This window comes from Sciurus carolinensis, chromosome 6 (assembly GCF_902686445.1).
Source record: "Sciurus carolinensis chromosome 6, mSciCar1.2, whole genome shotgun sequence".
Lineage (NCBI taxonomy): Eukaryota > Metazoa > Chordata > Mammalia > Rodentia > Sciuridae > Sciurus > Sciurus carolinensis.
Window position 1 is genome coordinate 126,441,129 of NC_062218.1, and position 27,690 is coordinate 126,468,818.

The 27,690-nt window shown below is 38.6% G+C and overlaps 2 protein-coding genes across 5 annotated transcripts in view; one reads left to right on the forward strand and one right to left on the reverse strand.

The window, feature by feature from the left end:
• The window catches only part of Mcc (MCC regulator of WNT signaling pathway), a 463,169-nt gene extending 446,408 nt beyond the window's left edge, over positions 1-16,761 (forward strand). For all 3 annotated transcript variants that reach the window (XM_047556679.1, XM_047556680.1, XM_047556681.1), the window contains 2 exons: positions 12,653-12,775; positions 14,416-16,761. In XM_047556679.1, coding sequence (XP_047412635.1) covers positions 12,653-12,775; positions 14,416-14,596 — 304 coding nt within the window. In that variant the 3' untranslated portion in view covers positions 14,597-16,761. The remainder of the gene's footprint in view (positions 1-12,652; positions 12,776-14,415) is intronic.
• A 4,501-nt stretch (positions 16,762-21,262) lies between these two features.
• Dcp2 (decapping mRNA 2) overlaps positions 21,263-27,690 on the reverse strand; it is a 41,133-nt gene continuing 34,705 nt past the window's right edge. For both annotated transcript variants that reach the window (XM_047556682.1, XM_047556683.1), the window contains one exon: positions 21,263-27,565. In XM_047556682.1, the coding sequence (XP_047412638.1) occupies positions 27,402-27,565 (164 nt within the window). In that variant the 3' untranslated portion in view covers positions 21,263-27,401. The remainder of the gene's footprint in view (positions 27,566-27,690) is intronic.

The window sequence follows — 27,690 nt, forward strand, 5'->3', positions numbered from 1 at the left end:
AAAAAGTGTGATGGCTACTCTGTGATAGTTTTCTGTTGCTACATAACAAAGAAGCACAAAAGTGACTTAAAACAAGACCCACTTGTTTTCTGCACAGCATGACTGGTTTCCCTGCTTGGGACCTGGCAAGGCTGTAGTGCCCTGTGCTGTCACGTCAGCCACAGCTGTGTTCATATCTAGAGAATCTAGGGAGATCTTGCTTCTGAGCTCATTCTGCTCCATGGCAGATTTCAGCTTTCTGCAGCTGGAGAGCTAAGGTTTCATTTTCTGGCTGCCTGTTGGGCAGGGAACTCTTAGCTCCTAGAAGGCATCTCTCATTCCTTTTCATGATCCCCTCCATCTTCAAAGCCATCAGGGAAAACCTCCCCTGCTTCAAATCCCTCTCTCCTGTTTTAAATCTTTTTCCAGGAAGAATTCAGGCCCTTTTAAGGGCTCACCTAAGTAGGTTAGGTCCACCCAGAATAATCTCTTTGAGGCCAGCTGTTTGACCTCCTCAGTCAGGTATACGTCTGCAACTCTGATGACTCTGTTCCTTCCAGATGCTCCCTAAATTCTGTCAGCCTCATCCCCAATGAATGTTTCCCCCCAAAGATCATGCTAGAGCCTGGAAGCACAGCATGGCCAAGACAGAATTCAAATCTGTTTCCTCTTGCCGGTAAAAGTGGCCTCTTCCTCAGAATTACTATGTATATTAAGAATTCTGCTCTCTGAATGATCCAAGAGTACAGCTTGGAAGTCATAGTGTTTCTTTCCTGAAAGTCCTCTTTATTCCTTCCCATTTGTACTGTCTTCTGAGTTTGGCCCTTAGCTTCTCAGAAGTCCCAGTGCAGTGGTCCAGATGGGTCATTCTGCTGTTGGTCTGTTTCTGTGTCCTGCCACCAAAACACCTTAACACTCACTCCCAAGGGGCTGCTCTGCATAATTACCTGCAGTGTGACCACCATAGCATGGTGGTGAGTTGTGGCATTCAGGCTCATCCACAGGTTCCTAATGTAATTTCCTAGCCCATGTTTTAAATGATTCCCTTGTGTGTAATTTGTAATCCATACAATTCATCTTCCCAAGAGCAGGCCTTCACTTTGTCCCTGCCTCTCCTCACCTTCAATCAGAGTCCTCACTTTCCTCAAGTTTCTATCAGTCACCTCCACCATGTATTTCCCCGCTCTCCTCTGAGTCCACAATGGCACCGACTACCCAATAGTTGTCTGCAGAGTATTGGGCTGCAGGCTGAGAGAGAAGGCGACCTCATCCGGGACCCCCATAAAGGCACAGTGGTTGGGAGCATGAGTGCACAGCAGCCATGAGAAAAGGTAGTGGTGTGCCTGTGAGAGCTCCAGGTGTGTTTCCTGGACAGACATCTTCCTGAAAAGTCTGGGTAAGAGTTTGCTGTCGTCCCATCAGTGCCTTTGCACAATCCAGGAAGACTCCTCAGAGTTAAAAATCCACTTCTGAGTCACAAAATCATCTGCCCAGTTCTACAGTCTTCCAGACTTTTAGGAACCCACATTTGGCCATAAGAGGGAAAAAGATGTCAACCTATTTCAGCAGCTATGCATGAATACTGTTTTGAGTCACACAGTGGGATGGGATGAAATGAAAAAGGAACTGGGTGGGGTGTTTATATAAAGGGAACCCTCCCCCGGCCGCCAGCAAACAAGTAATGGAAGCTGCCATTTTATTAGGAGAACCATTATTTAAAAAGGTGCTGTGTTATTAAACTTGTACTTGCTGATTCTTCATATCTGGCTGATTTATAATAGCCATCAAGCATAGGAAGTGGTACCTAGAATTCCATAAATGCACATGGATCTGTAAGACATTAATGGGATACAAAGTGCGCCCATGGGTTTATTATCTCAGAAATAAATTGCTGAGCTCCAAAGCCAGGATTCCTAGAAGGGCACAGGTAAACACTGAGGCTCACTCAAGGGGCCGAGGTGAATATTGCTTGAGTAACAGATTTATTTTGTCATTGTTCCCAGTGCCCCCAAAACTCAGAAGGAGTCCTTGAGACCCCCATAAAGGCAGGGTGGCTGGGACCATCAGAGCACACAGCAGCCATGGGAAAAGGTGGTGGTGGCCCTGTGTGAGCTCCAGGTGTACTTCCTGGACATGAGACATTCCCAGGGAAGTCTGGGTAACAGTGTGACTGCTGTCATCCTCTTGCTGCTACTCCTGGCAAAGTACAGTCATGCTCAAACGTAATAGCTGCAGAGCATGATTATCTGGGGACACTTAATCCTAATTCCACAGGCCTATGCTCTTAACCAGATCTTGTTTATCTCATGCTCTATTCCCTTTACGAGTCACAAGATATTTTGGTGAGATGCCTAAGTGTCTAAGCTCTGCAGACAGACTTGTAGGCGTGCACTCCAATTCTATGGTTCCTGGTTGTGGACAAGTCTATTAACTGTGGCTCAGGTTCCTCATCTATAAAACTAGCATAATAGTAGTACTGACCTTAAAGACTGTTGTGAGAATTAAATGACTTCATCCTTGTAAAGGACTTGAGAAAGTTGTCTATAACTTTCTACATGGCTGGTCTATAAAATAAGCTGTTACAGACAGAGCTGATTACCATGAAGGAAATAAAGATGGTAAAGGAATACAGTCACTCTAGATTTTTTTTTCCAATAAAGCAAACATCATTTGCAATGAATAATATGAAGGAAATGACAAAGTACAGTGATGTTCTGACTCTGGGACATTTGTTTCAGCAGATGGTCAGGTTAGCATCTCTGAGAGGTGCTATTTAAGCTGAGAGGAAAAGGAGAAGGAGCAGAGGGGTAGAAGGCCATCCCAGGTAGGCAGGAGTTAGGTCAAGCAGAGCCTTCTAGATGGAGGTGGCACCTCAGATGCTATTCTCAATGCAAGCAGAAGGGCAGTATTATCATTCAATTTTTATCATTTTTAAAAATGGGGGTGCTAGGGTTGTAGCTCAGTGGTAGAGTGCCTGCCTAGCATGTATGAAACCCTGGGTTCCATCCTCAGCAACACATTAAAATAAAATAAAGGCAGGTGTCCACCTACAACTAAAAATGTATATATTAAAAAAAAATTTTTTTTAAATAGGGACTGGGGTTGTGGCTCAATGGTAGAGCACTTGCCTAGTGTATGTGAGGCACTGGGTTCAATCCCGCCCACCACGTTAAAAAAAAAAAAAAAAAAACTAAATAAACAAAGGTATTGTACAACTAAAAATATATATATATATATTTTTTTAAATGGCCCATCTGTTGTGTGTCATTGTTATCCAAGTGAATGGCAGCGCAGACCCATGGTGGGGGCAGCAAAGGCCATAAGAGAAGATTTTGTAGGTAGGATTTACTATTGAATGGATAAGGAGGAAGAGAGGGCTTTAGAGGTGACTTCAAGACAGAGTAAATAACCAGGAGAATGGAGTTGCCATTTGTTAACACAGAAGAGTGGATTGGGGTGTAATTTCAAAAATTATGCTGTGGACATGTTAAATGGAAGATGTCTGCTAATTGGAGGTATCAAATGAACAAGAAGAGAGATCTGAGGGAAGGCTGGAGACAAAGATTTGGAGGTTTCTAGCATATTGTTTCAGGAAAATAAATGAGAATGGACAGAATTAAAGAATGGGTAAGATATAAAATCTGCCCAAGCCTAAGTCCTAAATAACTCCCAGGACTTAGAGGTGCAGTATAGAGGAGTCATTGAAGACGGTGACAACTGAAGGAACAGCCTGCGAAGGAGGATGAAGTCCAGGTACTGGGGCCTCGCACTAATCACCAAGTAAAGGATGGTCAAGAGGGGGTGGTCAGCCATGCAGATGCTGTTATAGGTAAGAAAAGGGCAGAGTGACTGCTGGCAACCCAGAGATCACTGGTGACTTCAGTGAGCCCTTTCAGTGGAACAGAACCCCAACTGGGGTTAAAGAGTAAACGGAAGGTGAGGGAGAGAGGAACCACATTTTCAGACAATTCTCTCAGTGACTAATTCCATATAATTAGCAATTGCTAAGAAATTCCAGGCTTTGTGGCTGCATGGCTGTGACTCCCTGTGGTTTGGTCTGATTACAGCTCTTCTAAAAGGTCTCTTGGCCTGCTGCAAAGCTCATCAGGATTGGGCCCTGACTAGCCCTGGTGACTTTCTCTAATCATCAATTACTGGTGCTGGCCTTTTCATTGTAGGGAGAATCCAGCCCCCTGACTGCTTGCTCCCACAGCCACCCTTCCAGTGGCCAGGGTACACTGATGAGTACTGCTTCAGAGCCCTGCTTAGCTGTTTCCCACCCAGTAGAATGGCGGGCTTCCTGGTACCTCCCACCACGAGGCTACCTCTCACAGCCTCTGTGAATCTGTGAACATTCCAACATCCCACTGCTTAAAACGGTTTCAGTTAAAAAAGCAAAAAACAAAACACCTCCCAGGTTAGAAACCAACCTCATTTTTGGTGAGGGGCTAAACACTAAGGGGAAGACCCATAACTGAAATCCACATGTGTACAGGTGACATAGGTCTTCATGGTCCTACTAAAATCCAGTGCTGTTCTCTTTTTACTTGTATATTCACAAGTGCCTAGACCACTGGAGTAAAAGTACAAGGAAGAGAGGGAGTGTGCATTTTGGGGCATTCCAGAAAACAATGTATGAATGAATTACTCTTGGGGGGACAGCACAGTGTTTAATTTCTACTTTCTCCTCTTCGTGAGGCATAAGAAAATGCTCATCTGGGCTTTTTTAAAAACTGGTACATATTATACAGAATGATGGTACATATTATACAGATGATGAAGTACTTTCAGATTTTCCCTATTCAGTATGTCATTCATTGGTTTAGGGCTTGTCATATATAGTCTTTATGATGTTGAGGTAAGTTCTTAGTTTCTTCAGGATTTTTTATCATGCAGTGTTGGATTCTGTCAGAAGTTTTGTATCTGCTGAATTGATCATGTGATTTTTGTCTTTGGTTCTATTTATGTAGAGTGTTATGTTTATCGATGGTGTATGTTGAACCATCTTTGTATTCCTGGGATAAAACCAACTTGATCATGATATATAATCTTTTTAATGTGTAGCTGAATTTGATTCAGTAATATTTTATAGAAAATTTTTATGTCTATGTTCAATGATATTGGTCTATAGTTTTCTTTCCTCAAAGTATCTTTACCCAGTTTTGGTATCAGAGTGATACAGGCTTCATAGAATTGAGTTTGGAAGCTTTTACTCCCTTTCAATTTCAAGGGCTAATTTGAGGAGTATTGACATTAGTTATTCCTTAACCATCTGGTAAAATTCATCTGTCAGTTTGTTAGGTCCTGGCCTTTTCTTTGTTGGGAGGCTTTTTATTACTGCTTCAATCTCATTGCTTGTTATTGGGTTATTTGGATTTTCTATCTCCTCTTGGTTCAATTTTGGTAGGTTGTATGTCTAGAAATTTGCCCATTCCTCTTATAGAGTATACAATTTATTGGAATATAAGTTTTCAAGATATTCCCTAATGATCCTCAGAATTTCAGTTATGTTTGCAGTAACATCCCCCCATTTTTGCATCTAATTTTATTAATTTGGATCTTTTGGTTAGTTTGGCTAGGAGTTTATAAATCCTGTTCATTTTTTCAAAGAACCAACTCTGTTTCATTGATCGTTTGTATTGTTTCTTTTTCATTAATTTCACCTCTAATATTTCTTTCCTTCTAGTTTTAGAATTGGTTTGTTCTTATTTTCCTAAGACTATGATGTACATTATTTGAGATCTGTGTTCATTTGTTTATTGTAGGCACTTACAAACTTCCCTCCTAGCACTGCATTTACTATATCCTAGAGATTTTGGTATGTTGAATTTCAATCTGTTTTTGATTCTATATATTTTTAAATTCCGTCTTTAATTTCTTCAATGAATCTCTCATCATTCAAAAGTGTATTGTTCAGTCTCTATGTATCTGTGTACCTCCGGTAGTTTTTCTTGTTATTGATTTGTGATTTCATTACACTATGATCTGAAAAATGCAAGAGATTCTTTTTCTAAGCCTTGCTTTAAGAACTTACATATATGATCAATTTTGGAGGAAGTTCCATGAGTGACAGAAAGTGCATCCAGTTGTTGGATAAAACATTCTACAGATGTCTGTTAAATCCAGTTAATCCATAGAAAGGTTTAAATCTGATGTTTCTTAGTTGATTCTGTCTCAATAATCTATTAGAAAGATATACTGAAATCCCCACTATTACTAAAATGGGGGGTGTTTATCAGTCCCTTTGTATCTAGCAATGTTTGTTTTATGAAATTGGGTGTCCCCAGCATTCAGAGCATAAGTATAATTGTTTTATCTTCTCATTGTGGTCTTTAGCAATATATAATGACATTCTGTGTCTTTTAATTTTGATTTTAAGTCACTTTGTTTGAAATGAATGGAACTATTTACCTGATTTCTTTCTCAGCAGATTTACTGGTATATAGAAAAGTAGCCACTCCTGCCTGCTTTTGGGTTCCATTTGCAATGAATATCACTATCCATCCTTTGAGTCTGTGAATGTCTTTGTGGGTGAGGTGTTTTTTGGAGACAACACACAACTGGATTTTATTTTTTAATCCAAATTTCCAGTCTATATCTTTTAGAGAATTAAGACCATATCTTTTAGAGAATGAAGACCATTTCTATTCAGTATTATTATAGAGAGGTATGTGTTACTTCCTGTCATTTTAATTCTAATCTTTGATTTCCTTTTCTCATTTGCTTATTTTTCTAAGGTGGGTTATTCCTTCCCATTCTCTCTTGATTATTTTTATCTTCCTCTTTTGTGTGTAGGGTTCCTTTGAATATCTTCTGCAATGCTGGCTTAGTGGTCATGAATTCCTTTGGTTTAGGCTTATCTTGGAAGGTTTTTATTTGTTCTTAATTCTGAAAGATAGCTTTGCTAGATATAGTAATCTAGATTGTCAGTGCCCCCCCACCCCCAGATTGAAATACACCATTCCATGCATTCCTGGCCTTTAGAGTTTCTGCTAATAGATCTGTTGTTGTTCTGTTTGCCTCTATAAGTGATTTGGTGCTTTTCTCTTGCAGCTTTTAAAATTCTTTGTTCTGAATTTTTGGCATTTCAACTGAAACATGACATGGAGTTCTTCTCTGGTCCTATGTGGAATTCTAAATGCTTCTAGTACCTGTATGTCCATCTCCTTCCCAAGTTTAGGAAAATTTCTGCTATTACCTTATTGAATAAGTAAAATATGCCATTAGTTTTTATTTCCCCTCCTTCCTCAAGGCCTGTAATTCTTAATTTTGGCCTTTTAATGTTGTACTATTTTGTTAGCAGTACAACTACAAGTTACACAGCTTTTTAATGTTGTAAATTCTGTTCATAGTCTCTTTGTCTCTCTCCCCATTCCACCTTTATTACTGAGTATTCTACTTCCTGCACTTTATAGCCCAACCTTGATATTATTTCTTCTGTTCAGTCTAGTCGACTGGTGAGACACTCCACTGAGTTTTTTATTTGGGGCTAATTACGTTTTTCATTTCCAAGATATTTTCTTTTTTTTTTGGTACCGGGTATTGAACACAGGGGCACTTAACAACTAAGCCACATTCCCAGCTCTTTTTATATTATATTTGCTAAGTTGCTTACAGTCTCACTAAATTGTTGAGGTTGGCTTTGAACTCATGATCCTCCTGCTTTCAGCCTCCCAAACTGCTGGGATTACAGGCTTCAAGATTTTATATGATTTTCTCTGTTGAAATGCTCTTTCATATCTTGCATTTTCTTCCTTGGTTTCTTAGATCTTTTAATTCATCGATTATTTCAACAAGCAACTTTTAAAATTCTTTACCCCGTATTTCCTCCACTTCAATATCTCTGGGTTTATTTGTTGGGGAGATTTGAAATTTTATAGAGGCATCTTATTGCCTTGTTTTCTCATGTTATCTGTTTCTATGTTGAAATTTGCTCTCCTGTTGGGATGGATATCTAGCACCTTCTGAATCAGTTATGAGAGGTTTGTTTGTTAGTGAGCTACTTTCTCTTTAATATGTCCAGCCTGAGGACTTATCTTGGCTTCAGAACACCCATTCAGTATATTCAAAGTGCTGTTTGATCCCCAGCTCCACTGCCCACCAGCCACTGTACCTCCCTAGGCCACTGCCACCAGCAGACCCTGCAGGCTGAGCTTCATCCTGTTGCTGCTACCAATTCTGGCAACCTTTCCCCTACTATCTTATGTATACAAACCACATAAATTCTGAACTGAAGGCCAAGCAAATTAAATTAGAAGCCAAAACAGGACATGAATGGTTGAGGTTTCAGAGTGATTCAAGTTGGCAAGCTGTGATTCTTAGCATTTTCTAAGATATCCCTTGAGAATGAGGAAAGCTGTAAACACCGGGACTAAGGAATGCCCATGCTATGGTTTTGCATATATTATGAAATTCAGGGAGTCCCAGGAGCACATGGACTTTGTCCTCAGGTCGGGGTGAAGAACCCTTCTACCATATCAGTTTCTCAAATTTGCCTAATCATAGTCACCTGGAGCACCTCATAAACTGCAATTCCGTCTCACCCAAACATTCTGAAACAGAACCTGGGGAAATGTGTGATAATATCCTTTTAAATAAATCCTTTAAAGCAGTGATAGCCATTGATATCCAAGTCTCAAATGGAAGTCACACATATAATTTTACATTGTTTAGATTCCACATTCAAAATACAAAAGAGGGTTAGGGTTGTGGCTCAGCGGTAGAACACTTGCCTCACATGCATAGGACTCTGAGTTTGATCCTCAGCACCACATGAATAAATAAAATAAATATACTCTGTCCATCCTCAACTAAATGAAAACTACCCCATTTACAATAGCATCGAAAAAAATAAAATACTTGGGAATCAATCTCACAAAAGAGGTGAAAGACCTCTACAATGAGAACTACAGAACACTAAAGAAAGAAATTCAAGAAAACCTTAGAAGATGGAAAGATCTCCCATGTTCTTGGATAGGAAGAATTAATATTGTCAAAATGGCCATACTACCAAAAGTGCTATACAGATTCAATGCAATTCCAATTAAAATCCCAATGATGTACCTTCAGAAATAGAGCAAGCAATTATGAAATTCATCTGGAAGAATAAAAAACCCAGAATAGCTAAAGCAATCCTTGGCAGAAAGAGTGAAGCAGGGGGTATCGCAATACCAGATCTTCAACTCTACTACAAAGCAATAGTAACAAAAACGGCATGGTATTGGTACCAAAATAGAAAGGTGGATCAATGGTACAGAATAGAGGACACGGACACAAACCCAAATAAATACAATTTTCTCATACTAAACAAAGAGTCCAAAAATATGCAATGGAGAAAAGATAGCCTCTTCAACAAATGGTGCTGGGAGAATTGGAAATCCATATGCAACAGAATGAAACTAAACCCATCTCTCTCACCGTGCACGAAACTAAACTCAAAATGGGTTAAGGACCTCGGAATCAGACCAGAGACCGTGTATCTTATAGAAGAAAAAGTAGGTCCAGATTTTTTTTTTAAATTTCTAAATACAAAAAACAATTTTTAATAGGACCACAGTGTAGCACTTGCCTCGCATGTGTGAGGCCCTGGGTTCGAAACCCAGTACTTCCCACTTCAAAAAAAAAAAAAAAAGTTCCTGATTGTAATGTTAATAGCATATTGAGCCCAATACGTAAAATGTTTCAGGCTAGGGGTCATAAGCTTAGTGGTAGAATGCTTGCCCAGCATTCTTGAGGCCCTTAGTATAATCCCCAGTACCACAAAAACAGAAAAATTTCAACATGTAACCAACATTTTAAAAATTATTAGTGAGAAATTTTATTTATTAAGGCTTCAAATTCCAGTGTGCCTTTTACACTTTCAGTTCAGACACGTCTCAAATGCTCAGAAAGCCACTTGTGCCTACGGGCTGTTATTGCATACCGTTAGATTTGCAGGACTAGGAAATTGCTACTTCAATTTAGATCCAGGTGAGTGAAGGTGAAGTCATGACTCATTACTGCAGGGTCCACCTCAACCAATGAATGGAAACAGGTAAAGCAACCCAGATTTTAGGTTTGGGATCTGGCCCTGTTTTTGCATCTTTAAAACAGTGACATAATTCTTGCTGCAGTTTGTTCTTTCCTCTACCATTCTGTCCCAAGCACTTTGGGCAGTAGCCCCAGCTGGGGTGGGGCAGGATTAGAGGGCCTCTCCTGCCTTTCTGGGATTCTGTTAGCCTTTGGAGTCTGCCAGGTCTGGAAAGTTCCTTCTGTTGCAGTGCACGGTAGGCTGAATGCTGGGGGGAAAAGGCATTTGTTTATGGTAGGGCTAGAATTTTCACACTCCTCAGTTTGCAGGACGTTGGAAGAAATGGGGAAGGTGGGGGATGGGCTTCCTCTGGGTAAAGTTTGGTTGTCAATTTGAGTTCATAGTTACATTTTTGATTCTTCATAATTTGATTGTTCCCTTTGTACAGTTAACTTTAGAATGGAAGATAAAGGAATCATAACAGAGACAAAAACATAGAATAACCTACCCTATTCTTTTCAGAGGGGACGGGAGGGGCGGAGGCCTGGTGCGCTCCCAACCGTGCCTTAGCTGGAGGACTCCTTGGAAGCCTGTGAGGAAGCCTTGGGAAGGGAGGGAGAGAGAAAGGGAACCTCCTCCGGCAACACACCCTCACTTCTGGTAGGAAATGCTGCCACCCTCTGATTCCAGTGGGAAATGCAACCCGAGTTGGTATCCTGGTGGCTGCTGGGGCCCAGGAAAAACACATTCCTCAGCAAGGGGGAGATACTAGAGGACAGCTGCAGAGCACGGGGGCTCCAGCCCTCAGGCCTTTCCGAATAGCTAAGGCAGGTGAGCGGACTCACTGAAGAATGAGTCGTGCACCATGGACTGGCTGCTAAGCTTCTCTTTCAGATCTTGCCCCCTCCACCCTCTCTCACAAAAGTAGGCCTGGGTTTTTGAGTTGCACTTCTCTCCTTCACTCATCAGTTTGGGGATTTTGCCCTTAAAGTAGCCACAGAAATGCTGAAAGATCATGTACACCGGAGAAGCCAGGGAGAAGCAGGATCTGGACCATCTGGGCATGTGAGTCTTCCATTCTGCCATTGCCTTCCCATCGCACCCCTACAAGAAGCACACCTGTGACTGACTCACATACTTTAGAGAAAGCATACAAAATTGTAAAACTTTGAAGCACCACGGTGCAAAAGTAAATATAAATGAAAGCCTTCTGCCATCCTGAGTTAACCATTATTGAGTTTGATATTAAACCATCGTTTTTTTCAGATCTTGATAGGTTATTTTATTCATTTGTTTACATGTGGTGCTGAGAATCGAACCCAGTGCCTCACACACGCTAGTCAAGTGCTCTACCACAGAGCCACAATCCCAGCCCCAAACCCTCTAGCTTGTTACAGTGTAGCAAATATTCATTCAGATATCTAGTTTTTACAAAATATTCTATAGAACTTACTCTTTTTACTTATTATATGAGATACCCTTTCATGCCAGTGCATGTCAATCTTTTTTTTTTTTTTTAAAGCAGGCATTTCAGTAGCATTTAACCAGTCCCCTAAGTATTTCACTTTCTTAATTATTGTAACCAAAGCTTAAGTTAATCTAGTTTAATTGATGTACCTATAATCATATTTACTCTAAGATAGTCATATAAATCACGTTGCTTAGTCAAGGGATGTGTTTGCTAGAGACCACCAAATCGGCATATAAATGAATCAGGCTAATTTATATTCGTCGAACATGATGCTTTTTAGAATTCTTTCCCTAAATCCTGGCTTTCCAAATAACTTCGAGTTGTTCTGAATCAGTTTTAATCATTGCTAGAAGCTGTCACGGAGGCATGGTACTCAGTACTGGGGCAAACCATGTAGACAGATTGTGGCAAGTCTCTTAGGACCCGCAGCAGCACTATGCATCCAGTGTTGGGGAAAGCGACAATTGTTTTCTTGCCTGGGTCTTGTGCACTGGTGGGAATGAGGGGAGGCAGTAAAGCAACTGAACTCTAAAAACTATCTTTCACTAACTCCTCTAGCACGGTTTACTACAGTAGTGCAGAACCCGTGGAACTTTTAAGCTACTTCAGCGTAGAATGCAGGGAGTTAAATGAAGTGCAAGTAGAACTTAAGTAAGTTAATGGAAAATAAGGGCAGCTTTAAAATGACAATATCATTTCTACTCCTTTTTCCACTAGCACAGTCCCTCCTTCCCCCAGGTAGGTAGGATGTGTTGGCTTGAGTAGGGTGCTTGTCTGAGGTAGGCAGACTAGGCTACACAGAAGTTTCTGTTCTTGAATCCCCAAGTTCTTTTTGCAGCTGCTTTGAACACTTGGAAAAAAATGGGTATGGAGACGGAGAGATGCGTTTGTGGTCAGGCTGCACTCATGGCTGAGGACCTGATAGGCCAGTAGTAGAAATTCCTGTCTTGTTTCTTTGTGACCTTCCTTAAGATCTCTAGTGGGCTTCTACTAAACAAATGGGCTCAAATCGCCCTTCGCGAATGTAGTGGTGAGGTATTCATGTTGTCTCTGCTGAGCCCTCTCTACTCTCCGTGCCCTGGCCTTGTGACTTGGCAAGCAACATGTGCCTGTCTTCCCCTCACACCGCCAAGGGAGCAACAGCTCCACTGTCATCTCAAGCTACTCATGGCAGGTGCTCTCTCCTTATACAGAGAAAAGAAACTGAAGGCCAGAGTTCAAGAGCTGGTGAGCGCCTTGGAAAGACTGACCAAGAGCAGTGAAATTCGACATCAGCAGTCAGCAGAGTTTGTTAATGACCTAAAGCGGGCCAACAGGTAAAAATACCCGTGTGTCACAGAGGTACTTGGACCAATGCCCACCTCAAAGTCATGTCTCACCAGGGAGGGCCACTCCGGAATCCCTGGGAAGCAACTCTAAACATCACTCACCCTTCCTAAAAGCAGCATCTCACAGGGGTTTGCACAAAACCTAAATGCTCACTGAAGATAGGTCCTTTGACTGACTGTATTTAGAAAATAAAATACACCAGTTGTCCCCCAGTGCTAGGAATTAAACCCATAGGTGCTTTAGCACTGAGCAACAACATCCCTAGCCCTTACTTCTGGAGACTGGGTCTCACTAAATTACCCAGACTGGTCTCAAACTTGCAATCCTCCTGCCTTAGCCACCTGAGTACTAGGATTACAGGCATGCATTATGTGCCCAGCTGTAGTCTCTTCTTGGTATTTCATAGAGTAAAAGTTCTTAGAAGTCATACAATTAAATAAGTCTATTTAAGCCAATGTTTTCCATCAGAATTGGCTGTGGAACCATTTATTTGAGCAATATTTAATATCCAGTGGAATATTTTTAGGCCTGTAATACTACTGAAAGACAGCAGTCTCAAAAGCTTTGGGCTTAAATTTACAAAAAGATTTGAGGACCTTGCCAAACGTGGCAGTAATTCCAGCTACTCTGGAGGCTTAGGCAAGTCCATAAGTTTAAAGCCAGACCCTGCCTCAAAATCAAAGATAAAAAGGACTGGGGTGCAGCTCAGTGGTACACCCCTGGGTTCAAACTCTGTACTGCCAAAAAAAAAAAAAAAAAAAACTGAGGAATTCAATGAGCTTGTGTCCCTGTAAACTATCTTTATTGATACTTCTATCAAACTAACACAAATGTTATAAAGAAAATTTGCTAGATGTAACACAAATTAAGAAGTGACACTTTTTAGTTTTCAAAGTCTCTATGTCGTTTAATCTCTTATAGCCAAAATATTTTGAAGTATATTGAGAACATCTGACTTCATACAGATGTGTAGTGAAAGGTCAAGATTTCACAGACCCCCTAAATAGCAGTTTAAGGGGTAATATGGATGTACATGGAAGGGACTTAGGTACAGTTTTGGACCAGAGAGCATATCTGGACTTAGTGGTTCTCACTCCCTGACCCAAGCCATGGTGCTCTGGTGCAGAAACAGTTCACCAAGACCCATGTAGTATTTATTTGGCTGGCAGCATTTTCTTACGGTCTAACTGAATGCTCTGAATCCAGCTAGCACAAAGCATGAAATCTCTCTCCAATCCTAAGGGAGGTCACTTACACTGCATTGCTTCTGGACCACTCGTGTAATTTACACTTGACCATTGGGGCAACAAGTAGACCCACTGCTTGTATTTAAGTAACACACTTTGGAACTCATTACCTTTTCTGCATTATTGGTTGACTCTTATTCACAATACTTCCTAATACCTTAGCAGAGGGGCTAGATTAATCATGAATGAGCCAATAGATGAGCCCCGAGTTTTGAGATCCTGGCACTGTGCTTCTCATAACCACCTGGTTAGAGTCTTACTGAAGAGGCTACCAGATGTTTCTCAAGAGCAGAGCTCACTAGACCTGGCGAGCCAGTGGACAGGACAGTGTGTCTCATGCTATGCAGTACCAATGTTCACATTTCCCTGTTCCCACTTAGCAACCTGGTGGCTGCCTATGAGAAAGCAAAGAAGAAGCATCAAAACAAGCTGAAGAAGTTGGAGTCTCAGATGATGGCCATGGTGGAGAGGCATGAGACCCAAGTGAGGATGCTCAAGCAACGAATAGCTCTGCTGGAGGAGGAGAACTCCAGGCCACACACCAACGAAACTTCGCTTTAATGGGCACTCAGGCACCACAGTTCTGCCCGACGGGCAAAATTCTAGCAGGCTACTGAACCTGCTGGGAGGAGGAAAGGGAAGGTTCCAGGGAGGTCAGCGCTTGAAGGAGGGAGTGCCTCGTACTCAGACCCTGGGGTGAGTGGCCTTGCTGACACCAAGACTGTCTCCACAGGATCCTGCTCCTCCTCTTGGGGCACGGACAGTGTGTCAGCACAGGCTCTGCACTGTGCTCGGCAGGCTCTTGCTTCTACTTTCAGCACTCACTTTCTCGCTCCCCCACCTTTTCTGTGCATCAGTGAGATCCCAAGCAGTTGTGTTAAGATTTTCCTTGTGTTAAGATTAACCTTTTTTTCCTCTTTTTTGTAGACAGAGGGCTCATTTTCTGGCACCCCCAATTTCTCTTCTTTCCTCCTTTAGGGGAAATCTCTGACATCGACTATACGTATCCAACATCTAAAAACTGCTGACTGCAACAAGGCTTTGTTGTCCAAGTCCAAGTCCAAGTTAAAGGTTGTCTCAGAGGTGCCACTGGGAGTTTCAGGCCACAGAAGATGGCACATAGGTGTCACAGTCCTAGATACACTGAAGTTCCAAGTAGAGCAAAACCAAGGCTGTGCCTCAACAGTTTTATATTAGAAGAATCTAAAAACATCCTTCCCCTGTAATCATGGTGGCAAGGCTGAAAAGGATTCTGATGTTTTCCCTCCCAGTGGACCCTTCTTTAATAGCCAAGACTGAATAAGGGCTGAGAATCATGGACGATGTAGTGGAATTAAAATTTCTATCAGGTCTCTTCAAGAGCAGAGAAGTGGTATTAGAACTTCTTCCCAGCTGCAGGGCACTACATAATTGCTGTTCTCCTGAATCAAAATAAATCCCCATGAGTACATTTGTAGCTCTGGACTGAGGCTGTGCATTGCCAGACACCAAGAAGATACTGAATGTTTTGCAAAACTGTTCCCACTGTCTAAGAGAATGCTAGTAAACCCCAATTCAACACTTACCTCCTGCTGTCATGACTGCAGGATGAGGTGAGGAACAGTTGTACACTTTACCCCCCGACACACACACACCCCAAAATATATGGCGATGACCAGCACATGGTGCTTAAAAGGTTCCAAGTACCTCAATTCTTTCGGGGGGGGGGGTGTCTTCCATCTTAAATTTATCATCCCTTTTCTACTGTAGCCTTCACTATTTTACCCCTTCTGTTTTTCAGTTCTACACTGATAATTAAAGGACCATTGCCTTTTTTTCCCTAGCCCCAGAGACCACAGCAAGACTCTTGTGAGAAATGGGTTCTAATGCCACAGTTAACTACCACTTAAGTTTTTGTGCTTAATGATCAAGTCACCATAGTAGAATCCTCCTCATCCATGAGCTACGGGTGGGTGTATTTTCAGAGAGCATGATTCAAGTCCATAGGCCTTCGGTGAAATGGGAAAGCCACCATCTAGAAGGACAGTAATTTTGACTCTAAAAGTAACAACAATGCTCATTGAAGGGGAAGCCCCATCAACTGGTATGAGTCTGTATCAGTTTTTGGGTGCTCGCCCATTTCTATCTACCCCTGATTTAGTCAAGGTTTGTCCCTCTAATTGGAAAAAAAAATTTTTTTTTTCATTCTTTGGACAAAGTTACATTTTGCCATGAGGAAAATGTTCTGGCTGAAAACTATGCAAAAGAATATATAAGTTTTATGGATGAAATAAGTTTTCATTATTTTTCCAGCTTACCTAGGGAAATGTCCTATACAGAGTAAACTGAGATGTGCATGGCTTTCTCTCTTGTGATTAAACAGGCATAAAATGGACAGTTTTCATTTTTACAAACACTGAAAAAAAAATATATAGGGACCAGGAATAACATCCTGCCCACTGACCTCTGCCTCCATTCTCCCTCCAGGTAAAATCAGGGAACTCAGCAAACTCACCCCTTTAGGCCATGTAATTCCTCCAGACAGGAACGGCCTCAGCACTTCCTTCACGGGCCCCATTAGATCCCACTTAGCCTAAGTTTATACTTCAACATAATAAATATAAGTGGGTGGACTTCCCAGGCAAAATTATCAACAGTTTTACAGACATGCAGAATAAAAAAAACTATCTAATAGTTGATTTCCATTCAGTATATTTTCCGAATCCTCCCTAAGACAATCTTAGTTGGCGGTAAAGTATCAGGCATTTTTGGCTATGCTGATTTTGAGAGCTACTGAACAACACTGATTAAATAAATGAGAGCAGGCATCTGGGTCATTTTCCTTTTTGTATAATCTGGCTCTACCTGAATTTTTCTCTAAATAGGAGCTAGTTTAACATCTCCATTCTGGGTAAACAATTATATTGATTTTAATTTGAGGTTAAAAACCTTCAGAATTTGTATTTTGTTTTCTCTGGTGGTTGCCTTTTTTAGGTACTTGCCTCTCTGTTCAAAGTTCAGTCTTTGGCTCTTGGAGAAGTGGGAATACAGCAAAAGGTCCCATTTGACTGTTTCCTTAGAATATACTACCCATTGTTGAATTGAGGCAAATAAAATCACTAGGGCACAAGTGAGACCTCAGTCCACAACTCAAGTACCATTCGTTGATGTGTGAGCCTACCAGCTGGATCAGCATTCTACCCAGACCCATGTGTATCAGTTACCAAAACCGCCCTGTACTTGTAGGCAGTAAGGAAGATTTCTTTTCGAGACATTTTTGGTTAAATACGGTGTGATGAGACAATTGAGATGTGTTGTGCTGTCCCTGCCTCTCATGAGTTAGGCCCAGATATGCACTGGATATTTCATCGTTGCCAAAGGAGGTAATTAGCGTTTCCTATTCACTCTTATCAGCTAGCATGTCAAGTTTCTGGAGTTAGTTTCCATTCTGCCTTAAAGTGGAATGTTAGGCTAATAAAAAATTACATGTCAGTTAAGCCTAAGTGCTTAATTCTCCTTTCAGATGCATGTACTTATTACTAAGTCTTCCTCTGGGCCCACAGCAATATTTTACAGGGATCTCAGAGAACTCATAAATTACAGCCTTGACATTCTAGTCAAGAAAGGCACTTTAGGTCAGAGCCTAAGGAAAGTTTTCTAAGGAAAACTTCAAACTATCTGAAAGTCTTCTACTTCCTAGCTGCCTATGGATGTTATTTTAAATGAAAAACTGCCCTACAGTTATCTGGACATGGCTGGAATGCTATGTCACTAGCATGAATTAACTTCCACAGCTGCCTAATTCTAAAGATGCTTTCTATGACCCACAAACATTTATGCTGAAATTATTTTTTTAATACTGTCATTACCTTAAAGCTCCCAAGAGCTCAGGGTCATGCTCTTGTTTGAAATTATTAGAAAAGCATCAGGACTACAAAACAAACAAACAAACAAAAAAAACTTTTATTAATGACATCTGAAAGTGTCCTCTCCTTCATAAAGCTTTAAATTATTTGCAAATTTCTAATTGGGAATATGTCCCCTTCATTCTACAAATAATTTTAAGTGAAAAAAAATCATGCTAAGTTTACAGCTTCCCCTACTTTTAAATATAGCCAGCCTATGTTATCTTTAGAAAGTTTTTAGAACCCAAATTTCTGTTGGTTGAAATTTTTGTACTGATCTCAATTAGGGTGCAGTCACAGGGTTGCCAAGGTTTTAAGGGAAGGGCGAGAACATAAGTAACTTTTTCTCCCCTCTTTCTGCAGTACATGACAGCTTTGTACAACACTAGAAAAACTGGGGCAAAATCAGCAATTTTTGTTTATCCCATTTCATACAGAATGATATAATCACCACCTCTGATAAGGCTTACAAACTCCCTAGAGCATTTGTAGCAAAGACAACTTGTTACAAAACAAAAATACATGTGCTACAGGAATCCTTCTTCAAATTTTTTCATTATTGAAATTAGCATGAACCTGTGCCCTTCTAAAGTACTTCCTGTTTCACATACTTGAAGTTTACTCTCCAAGAGATATGCCTTTGCTGCCAAGAACTCAGAATTGGAACCAGAATTATCAATGTAATTGACAGCTGGCTGCTGTCATTACAGCATCACTAAGCACTAAGTTGCTGTTAAAATATAAACAAGGGGGGAAAGGTACAAAAATTGAATAGCAGCTATTTGTGTATTCGTATTCTTCTAATACCTGTGTAGAGGAAATGTGTTTGACATGCAGACAACCATTACATTTCTGGACCAGTTATATTTTGTCTCTTACCACATTACATCTGAGTGGGATTTTTGCATGTGCACAAGACAAACACCATTTGGTCTCAGAAATAGCAACTGCTGTTGGATTAGTAGTACATCCTTAATTTAGTACTTCATCTTTCCATAGTCATTCATCTGCTAATAGGAGTTCAACAGAACAGACCAATTTTATGCAGAATTCCACCACATTCACACAGATTCCCTGCTTAAATAGTTCTTACTTTGACGTTTGCTTTTGCACTTCTTCCTAATCAAATTCATGTGGGAAAATATTGTTTGTAGAACCCTGCTATTCACTTATAGTGCTTATGTCAGCACTGCCAAGCAAATCGAGACCCCCAAATAATGTGCTTTTGTTTGACCCTAATGCAGATTATGAAACATGTTCACTTCCTTCCTACTTCTAATCAGTTTGTAGACATCTTGTCAAGACTTACTTTGCATGAAATTTGTTTATTATTTGAAAATGTGCTTTTATACCACTTGAATTAGAAAAACCTGCTTGAATGTACTGCCAGTTATTAAAGCACATGTGACTAAGTTTGCATCTGTCAGTATTGTTCTGCTGTTTGTATTTAAAGTCTCATTTTAAAGTTGCTACTTAACACTGTACTATACCTTGTAATTTTTAGATTCTTCACTTGTATGCTTTAAATGTTTCCAGATGCCTTTAGTTTTAGCTGCTGTAAAATAGCTCCTTTGTGTTATTTGATATAGAATTGTTTAAAAAAAAACTCCATTTATTTATACAGAGACATTTATAATATTTTACAAACATTCTTATATTCTGAATAAATATTTCTAATTCCACACTGTACTTTGTTTTAATTAAGGATAAGATTGCCCGCCTGTAAAACTATTAAATATGTGAATATCAAATCTGAGATATTTATATTAAAGAGACTCAAATTAAGGGCCTAGGATTAAGGCTAGATCAAACCACCAACAGCCAAAGAAACATTGTTTATCACCAATTTTTATTTACTTCCTTAATTTTGGCATAAATGGAAAATCTATTGAAAGATTATTTTCCCTTTCAAAGATTACTGAAACAGGGACTACAGCACAGAATTAAAAATACAAGGAAGTCATACATGACTATGCCTACAAGATAGGAAGCAGCTTTGTAACATGTTATCAGGAAGAATGTTATATCAACTTTTCACTATAGAAGCAAAGTACCTTTGATAATAACAGCATCATAGAATTGAGGTCTTTAACAGAGAAGAATGTATTTCTTTCTCCCCTGGGATCCAAGGACAACCATTTTACTGTAAAGCCTGGTTCTAGTACATTATTTAAGAATTGATGAATTGTACATAGCAGGTTCACATCTCAAGACCTCCACTATAATCTTGCTTTAAAGCAACAAACTTGTTTAAAATGAGGAATAAATGGATTTTTCCATTTTCATTTTTGCAGACACACTCAACATTTAACATTTCTTATTAGTAACCTTATTTTATATATATATATATATATATGCTATATTCATCAATTTTCATTACTTCAGAGATGACAACCATAATAAGAGTGACTCAAAACCTACAATAACAAGTAACAGCAGAAGAAAGGTAGGATTAGAACTGCTCAAGCAGCCAATTTTATTGGTACTGTATTACAAATAACAATGTTTTTACAGAAAGCCAATATTTGAGTAACTCATCATTTTGTCTTAAGGTTTTCAGTGTCTAAACTGGCATTATTTACATCAAAAATACTTTCAAAAATTAGAGCATAATAACTGTTGAAGTCATCAATTCATTTTGTGGAAGGTACAGAGAACAAACACATCTTTGGAAATGCAATGCTCCTGCAAACAAACTCCAACTCACAAACACAAGTCTCGGAAATCTTTTATTTATGACAGTTACACCCATTATAAGTGAAATTCAGTTCTTATCCTGTCATTAACACTGAGGGAAAAAGACAAAGCTATTGTTGAACCTCATTAAAATAAATCCAGAAACAACAAATATCCACTCTAAAGGTTTCAAATTCTTTTAATTCCAAGGTAAACCCCACAGGTACTTTCGGGTTCCTTTTTCAGTTCTCCCTAAATGTTTGACAATTCATCAAAAGTAGTAAGAACTTTTTCACTACTGTAGACAGAATCACTTAAAAGGTTACTTATCTTTCTCCAAGCATTAAAATGCCCTAAAAAGGTAAAGTAATAAAACAGGACCATAATATAGGCAAAAATTAAATGTTAAATCATTTTGCATAAGACAATAATGATTACTGAAGAAACAGTTTACAAATCTATTTTGTTACTACATTTATACTAAAATCCAGTTCTCACTGAATATTTAGTGAAACCATTTCAATTTTTTGTCGACCAGCTCTTGTCGCTCCCAAATAATTTGCTTAACATGACTCAGCATAAATATCTTTCTCTTTTACAGATTAAAACCTAGTCCCAAGGAAATTGTGTTAAGACTATATATATATATATATATATATATATATATATCTTCCTCCAACATTATCTAATCTTCACAGCATAGTGTAAAAAAGCCACTTCAAATCTTGTTTTAGAAACAGGCACAGAATATACGTATTTAAAAAAAAAAATTCTCATTCCCTTCCTTACCCAAACAAAACTATACACCTTATTTTGGTTAGATGAAAGACAGTCTTACTTAAGAGACATTTCACTTAAGCTAGCTAATACATGAACATTATTCCATTTGATTAATCACTCTGAAATAAGATTGTTTTAAAGTTTCATTAAAGCCAAGAGATAAAATCATCTGAATTGTACATAGAACTAGGATGTCAATACCTATCAAAGATGATTTTTAAAAAGATTTTAAGCTAAGAAACTTCAAAAATAATTGTAAGAGAAAAATATATAAAGCAAAATAGTTTGTGATTTTATTGTCCTTCCCTAATTGTTACTGAAGAAAAAGAGTTTGTAATATTTAAAAAGTGTAAGTCGGGTTAACTGTCTCCTGTCCTAACTTTAAACAATAAGTAAAATTAAAGGCTCATTTCTTTGGACACTTGCATTTGACATTTAATAGTTACTTGTGCAACATCCAAACATAAACCTAAAATGGACCACAAAGACAGCAGTGCTGTAGGACAGTAGTGAAATGCACAAAGAAATTCTTGCAGATGCGTCTTGTGCTTTTCTATCAGTGCATGAAGAGTGCAAGTCCACTGCTACTCATATGTTCCAAAAGCATTAACACATCTAATCAACCGAACTACTAAGGAAAAGACATCACCTTTCTAAAGTTCATTCACAGTTGAGAACCTTAATTTGCTTTCATTTTCTGCCATCCATAGTTTATTCCTAAATATCATAAAACCATATGCTAATTTCTTAAAGCTGGAGAAATAACAAAGAATGTAGAATTGTGCCCAACTCATTTACCAGTTTGTAGCTGTTAAGATTGTTTTAGGCCCTTAGATTCAATTCAAAGTAGATTAAAGTGTTACACTTTACCTCAAAAATTCTACTATCCTAAGAATGTTACTTAAGACCTCTTTAAGACTGAGGACCAGCAAATACTGCCTAATTCACCTTAAACCACACACAAGTTTTCTGTTCCCAACCAATTTGACAACTACATGCATTGAGACTCAAAAGAACACAAGTGTTCACAGCCTTCTTATCTGCTTGTGGCCCAAGTGTCAAAGTGAAGTCACCTCCAGAAGGCAAAATATAATTCACTACTTGCAAATTCTCACAGTGGCCAAAGGGATATAGCACAAATAAAAAGATCAATAGAAGGGACAAGTCACCAGGAAAAAACAGGGGAGGGGAGACCTCAATGGCTTCCTGGCCAGTCACACCAAGAAAAAGGATTAACAAACTTTTTAAAAATGGCACTCAACAGACTGGCCAATAAGGAAAAATACCCAACTACCTGCAGCAAATATATATTCAGGGCCTCACTGTTTTCCTGGACTAAAGGACTAAAAAGTCTATGAGGAGGAGACAAAAATCACACACACACCCGCAACTGATTTCTGCATTCGATCTCTTTCCCCAGAGCTCCCTAGGCCAACAACTACTCAGATAATGCAGACACCTTATGAAGGTTAATTCTTTTTAGATTGTGCTTTCAAGCTACTAATATATACAGATCATCCCCTCTGCTAATTACAGAAGACCCAAGGAAAATGTAATCTCTTTACTGGTGATTTCATTAGTCTGGGGACCAGAATGAGAGATTCTATTATGAATACTTTTTAAGACAAAACCTCTATGTTTTATCATAGTGTTTTTGTGTGTGTGTTTTCTTTTCTGTACACTTCTTTGTACTTTATACTAAAGTCTGAATAACTCTGCTGGTAAAAGCCAACACTTAGTCCCATGTATGAGAGTTAACTTCATTCTTTTCACTAGCTATGGACTATTTCAATAATAAATGCTATTTGTCACAAGGAGACTAGCTGACAAGAAATGAATAATCAACCATTCAGGACAAATGTATAGCTGCCTCATACAACTGACTGTAGCTGTATGCACTCTGGGTTACCTTCCTATAAGAAAGCAGTCACTTCAGAGTGGCTGGAGTTCTGCAATGATACAGCACAGAAAGGACCAGATTCCCAAACACTGGTCTTTAAAGTGAGAAAAATTACTTTAGATTCACTGGATTGCTTGGCAATCATACTAACTTTATTCAGGGTTAGAAAATGCTTGGCAATGGCCTTATATATATTAGACTATGCTTAGACTTGATGCATCGTACAGCACTCAAGGATTGATACATCTTCTACAATGTCCTTCTTATACTCTGCCCAGCAACTATAGCTATCTTTTCTTTTCAGGGCACTTTTTTGTTCTATAATACTAATCTATCACCAATTTTAGAATGTGCAATCCAGAACTCTACTTTGAAAGCATGGGACAAAGCTTGTACTGCTCATTTGCAATCTGCCACCTTCTGACAGGCAGGCAGACTTCAAGAGTAATTCAATTCTAGGAAGAAAAAAGATGCTGAGAAGGCCCATCTTAAGTTCATTTTTAGAATTTCTGGCAACTATACAAATGCACTTTAAAGTTTTAGGACATAAGAAATAAGCAACTAAGGTTAACAAAAGTGTTGTTTCTCTAAGACAGTGTTCTCTTTTTACATAAAGGTAAAGAATAACATCCAAACAAAATAATGATCTCTTTATGATACACATGAACCCCTTCCCCCAGGCTAGAAAAAAGTCAAGATCATGAGGAAGTGTTAATGAATGCAACTATGATTCATATACAAAGAAAACACTGCCTCAGAGAATACAGAGGCACAATAGATGTCAATCAAAACAATCTGAGCAGAGGTCCACCTGTACAAAAATAAAAAGCCAACAGAGGTAACATAGTTAAGAAGACCAACTCAGCAAAAAGTCTAATTTTTCTAATTGATTTTGCTCTACTTACTAAGTTAACTAAATGCTGGAGTTTAAAAAAAAAAAAAAACAAGAAACCTAAGAGAATAGATAAGTAAAGGAATAGGAAATGAAATGATTTAGTGCACACAGACCTTAACTTTCCTAGAGAACACAATATGTTGAGTTGTAGAAAGGAATTTAATTCCTATAGTGGATGAATGTCATTCACTTAGAATCAAGTTGACATTACAAATTATTAAAGCCTTCAAAAGAAAGAGTACAACCTAATCTTATAGCATAAAATTAATTCTGCTATATATCTTCATTATCTGTATTTACTAATGGATATTTAATACAAAAATAAAGGTATTCAAAGCTCAAAAAAGCAAGCAATTTCTACAATGTCTTTCCTTTGATAGCACTGGGAGACTTTATCCTTTATATACTACTTCAAACAATTTTAATCAAATTTCACCCATGCTAACAGAACTATTAGATTCTCAGACCTCTCCAAATGTTCATGTCTCCAGAGGGCATCCCTATTTGAAATCCTAAAACCATTTGTTTGCTATTTCTTAACAAAAACTTGTAAAAAAAACATGTAAACCATACCCTTATCTTTTGGATTACAATGGTTAAGTATAAAAACAATTCATTTAACACGTATTATTAATCTAAACTATAAATCATTAAAGTTACGGATAAAAGCACCTACAAAATTTTTTAAAATGAAAGATTCACAGTGCACTGCACCTTGGAACATGTGGTTGGAACATCAGAACATTTAAAAAGTGAATTCAAAGACCTATCTATCTCTCAAAACACATGAAACATAATGAAGCCAACATAGCTACACTTCTCATTTAGCTTCTTAAAATGCAGCACTCAATAGAAGGAAATTATTGCATATTCGGCATACTTCTTTATCATCTGATTTCCTCAAACCATATTTAAGTATCTCAAAAGGAGAAAATCTAGTCCTGTGCTAAGCATGGCCTGTCTCAAGGTAACCTGAACAATGAGAGGGAATAAGTACAACAGATGTACATCAAACAGGTACATCCAACTATTTTCTGCATAGTTAAGTCACTTCATACACATAAACTTCAACTCATCTTTTAACATGTTAACCTCATACTGTCAAGAGAGCTAAAAGTCTAAGTTATCACAATCACATACCAACCATACCCTTAAGTTTGTTCCACAGTGCATTAAATGAAGCAGCACAACAGCAATAACTATTGTAATTAAAGATAATTTGTTGGTTCTTGAAAATACTCAGAGTCCATACTTCTGAAAACTCTGATCGCTTATGCTTTAGTATTGACAGCTAAAAAGTCTAAACCTATAGGCACCAGAAGGACTGACCAAAGCACTCATTTTAAAAAGCCAAAAAAAAAAGATACATTAAAACATTAAAAATTAAATGGTTTCCAGATGACAGTAAACAAGTGAAAATGATTCATCTGCTAGGCAAACTGTTTTCACTTCTTTAACAATTTAACAGAAACCTGGAATGCTTGGACCAACTATAAAAATGGCTCAAGGAGACCCGAGTAAAGCAGCTGTATTTCTGAAAAGAACAATAAGAGCTTCCAAACATAATCATATAATGCATTAAAAAGGAAAAGTCACAGAAGGATTCACAAATTAGTCACATTAAAATATGCAGGATTGCAGATAACCTAATTCTCAAAACACTGCTATCAATGTGAATTCTCCTGCTTAGCACCAAGAGTGACACTTTCATTAATAAATAGAATTTCTCCTTTAAAATCAAACCATTTAAAATCTAAAGCAAAGTAGTAATACAAAGTGAATCCTTACAAAAGCCCTTCTTTTAAAAGTCCTACAGGTTAAGCAGAACCTCTAATTAAATAGGCTACCTATACAGAATAAAGATTTCTACAGTAACATTTATAAGCAGAAATATATTTTGTGGATACCACTGGTAAAAAATGTAAAAAGATTAAAACCTATATGACAGACACACACGCATAGACTCAAACTGTCCCTCACCCCACCCCTAAGAATTATCTTCAATGAGGTCAGATGCAGCCAAAATGTATCTCCCTACTTAAAGCTCAGGTGATTGTCCTCAATTACAGCTGAAAATCCTTCTCAAAATGGGTATCACCATCCTTATTTGGATTTAAGAATCCTAAAGGAGAAAAATACATTCCTAGGAGTGAGTTATGTATGTTACTTTCATGCTTTGATCTTACCCTAGTGAAATGCTTTATTTGTTCTTAGGTAAACTGCACACCCCTTTTGCTTCTGATGCCCATCATCCAGGGGCTTCAGCATGCCAATAAAAGCATTTCACTCCACTCTACTGAAAACTGGAACTTAATATAACATCAATTTCCACAGATCACACAGATGTGCAATGTAAAACTAATGTCAATTTTCCATACATATTTACACAACTGGAATATATAAGAAATTTTCACATAAACAAAATCATTGTACAGTGCTAAAGGGTTGGAGGCAGGATGGTAAAGACATGACCCAAAATACTTACTGGGCCCTTGCCTCCTTGCTTTCTCTCCAGCACTCACAAGTTTACTGAAAGTACCCAGCACAACTCAAAATCACAGCATCAACTCCCCACCAACTGGATCCCTCCTCTAAGCTGCCAATTTTATCCTTATGAAGTGCTACGAGTTCATTTTGTACATGAATATTATATTGAACATGTTGACTCTGAATAACTCCTTTCAACAAAACTCTAAGCAAAGGAGAATTAGAGAGCCTCAGTGGTTAGAAGCAGAGAAATAAACAAAATGCCACCAAGACAGATGGCTTGCGATCAACATCAACATTTCAGCTTTTATGTTCACTTAATAACTGGATATTTTAAGTTTATTATTTTTAATTTCAATGTAAGTAAACGATTATTGCAATCTCTGTAATGGGTAGGTGAAGCATTCCCATTACCTTGGCTAAATGATGACTCAAACACTATTTTCTTGACCAGAAAAAATAAGATCCAGTCGCACAGAATAAAAATAAATGCCCTTCAAAAAAACAAAAAAATTAAACTTGTTTCAAACACTGAAAAGGTAAAACTGTATAAAAGATTATAACTGCATTTACAGTGCAAACTCATGCTTCTTTATACTCTTTTCTTCTGCACAGAAAATCCTTTCAGAAACACTGCCTCCCTGCATTTCTTTAAAATACCTGAGAAAGGTAAGGCTTGAGGAGACACCCGCTCAAATACAACAGGTCTCTGATCTTGGGACTTCTATAATACATCTGTTGCTATCAAAGGTCCAAGATTTTCATTATAGCATTATGATCAAACTTGAAACTCAAAAAGGTTCTGGATGAAAAAGGGAACTTGCAATGTCCATTACATGCCACAGACTGTCCCTCAACATGTTCTAGAAACTGGTCTTCACTGGAACAAGGCAGGTCATATACAGCATCTGCTTAGAAAACAAAATAAATAAGCTCAGTAACTCAGTAAGAAAATAGAATCCTTTACTTTGTTATAAAGAAATTCATGCAGAATATATGTTTATCTTTCCACACTCTAAACCTAAGTAGAACC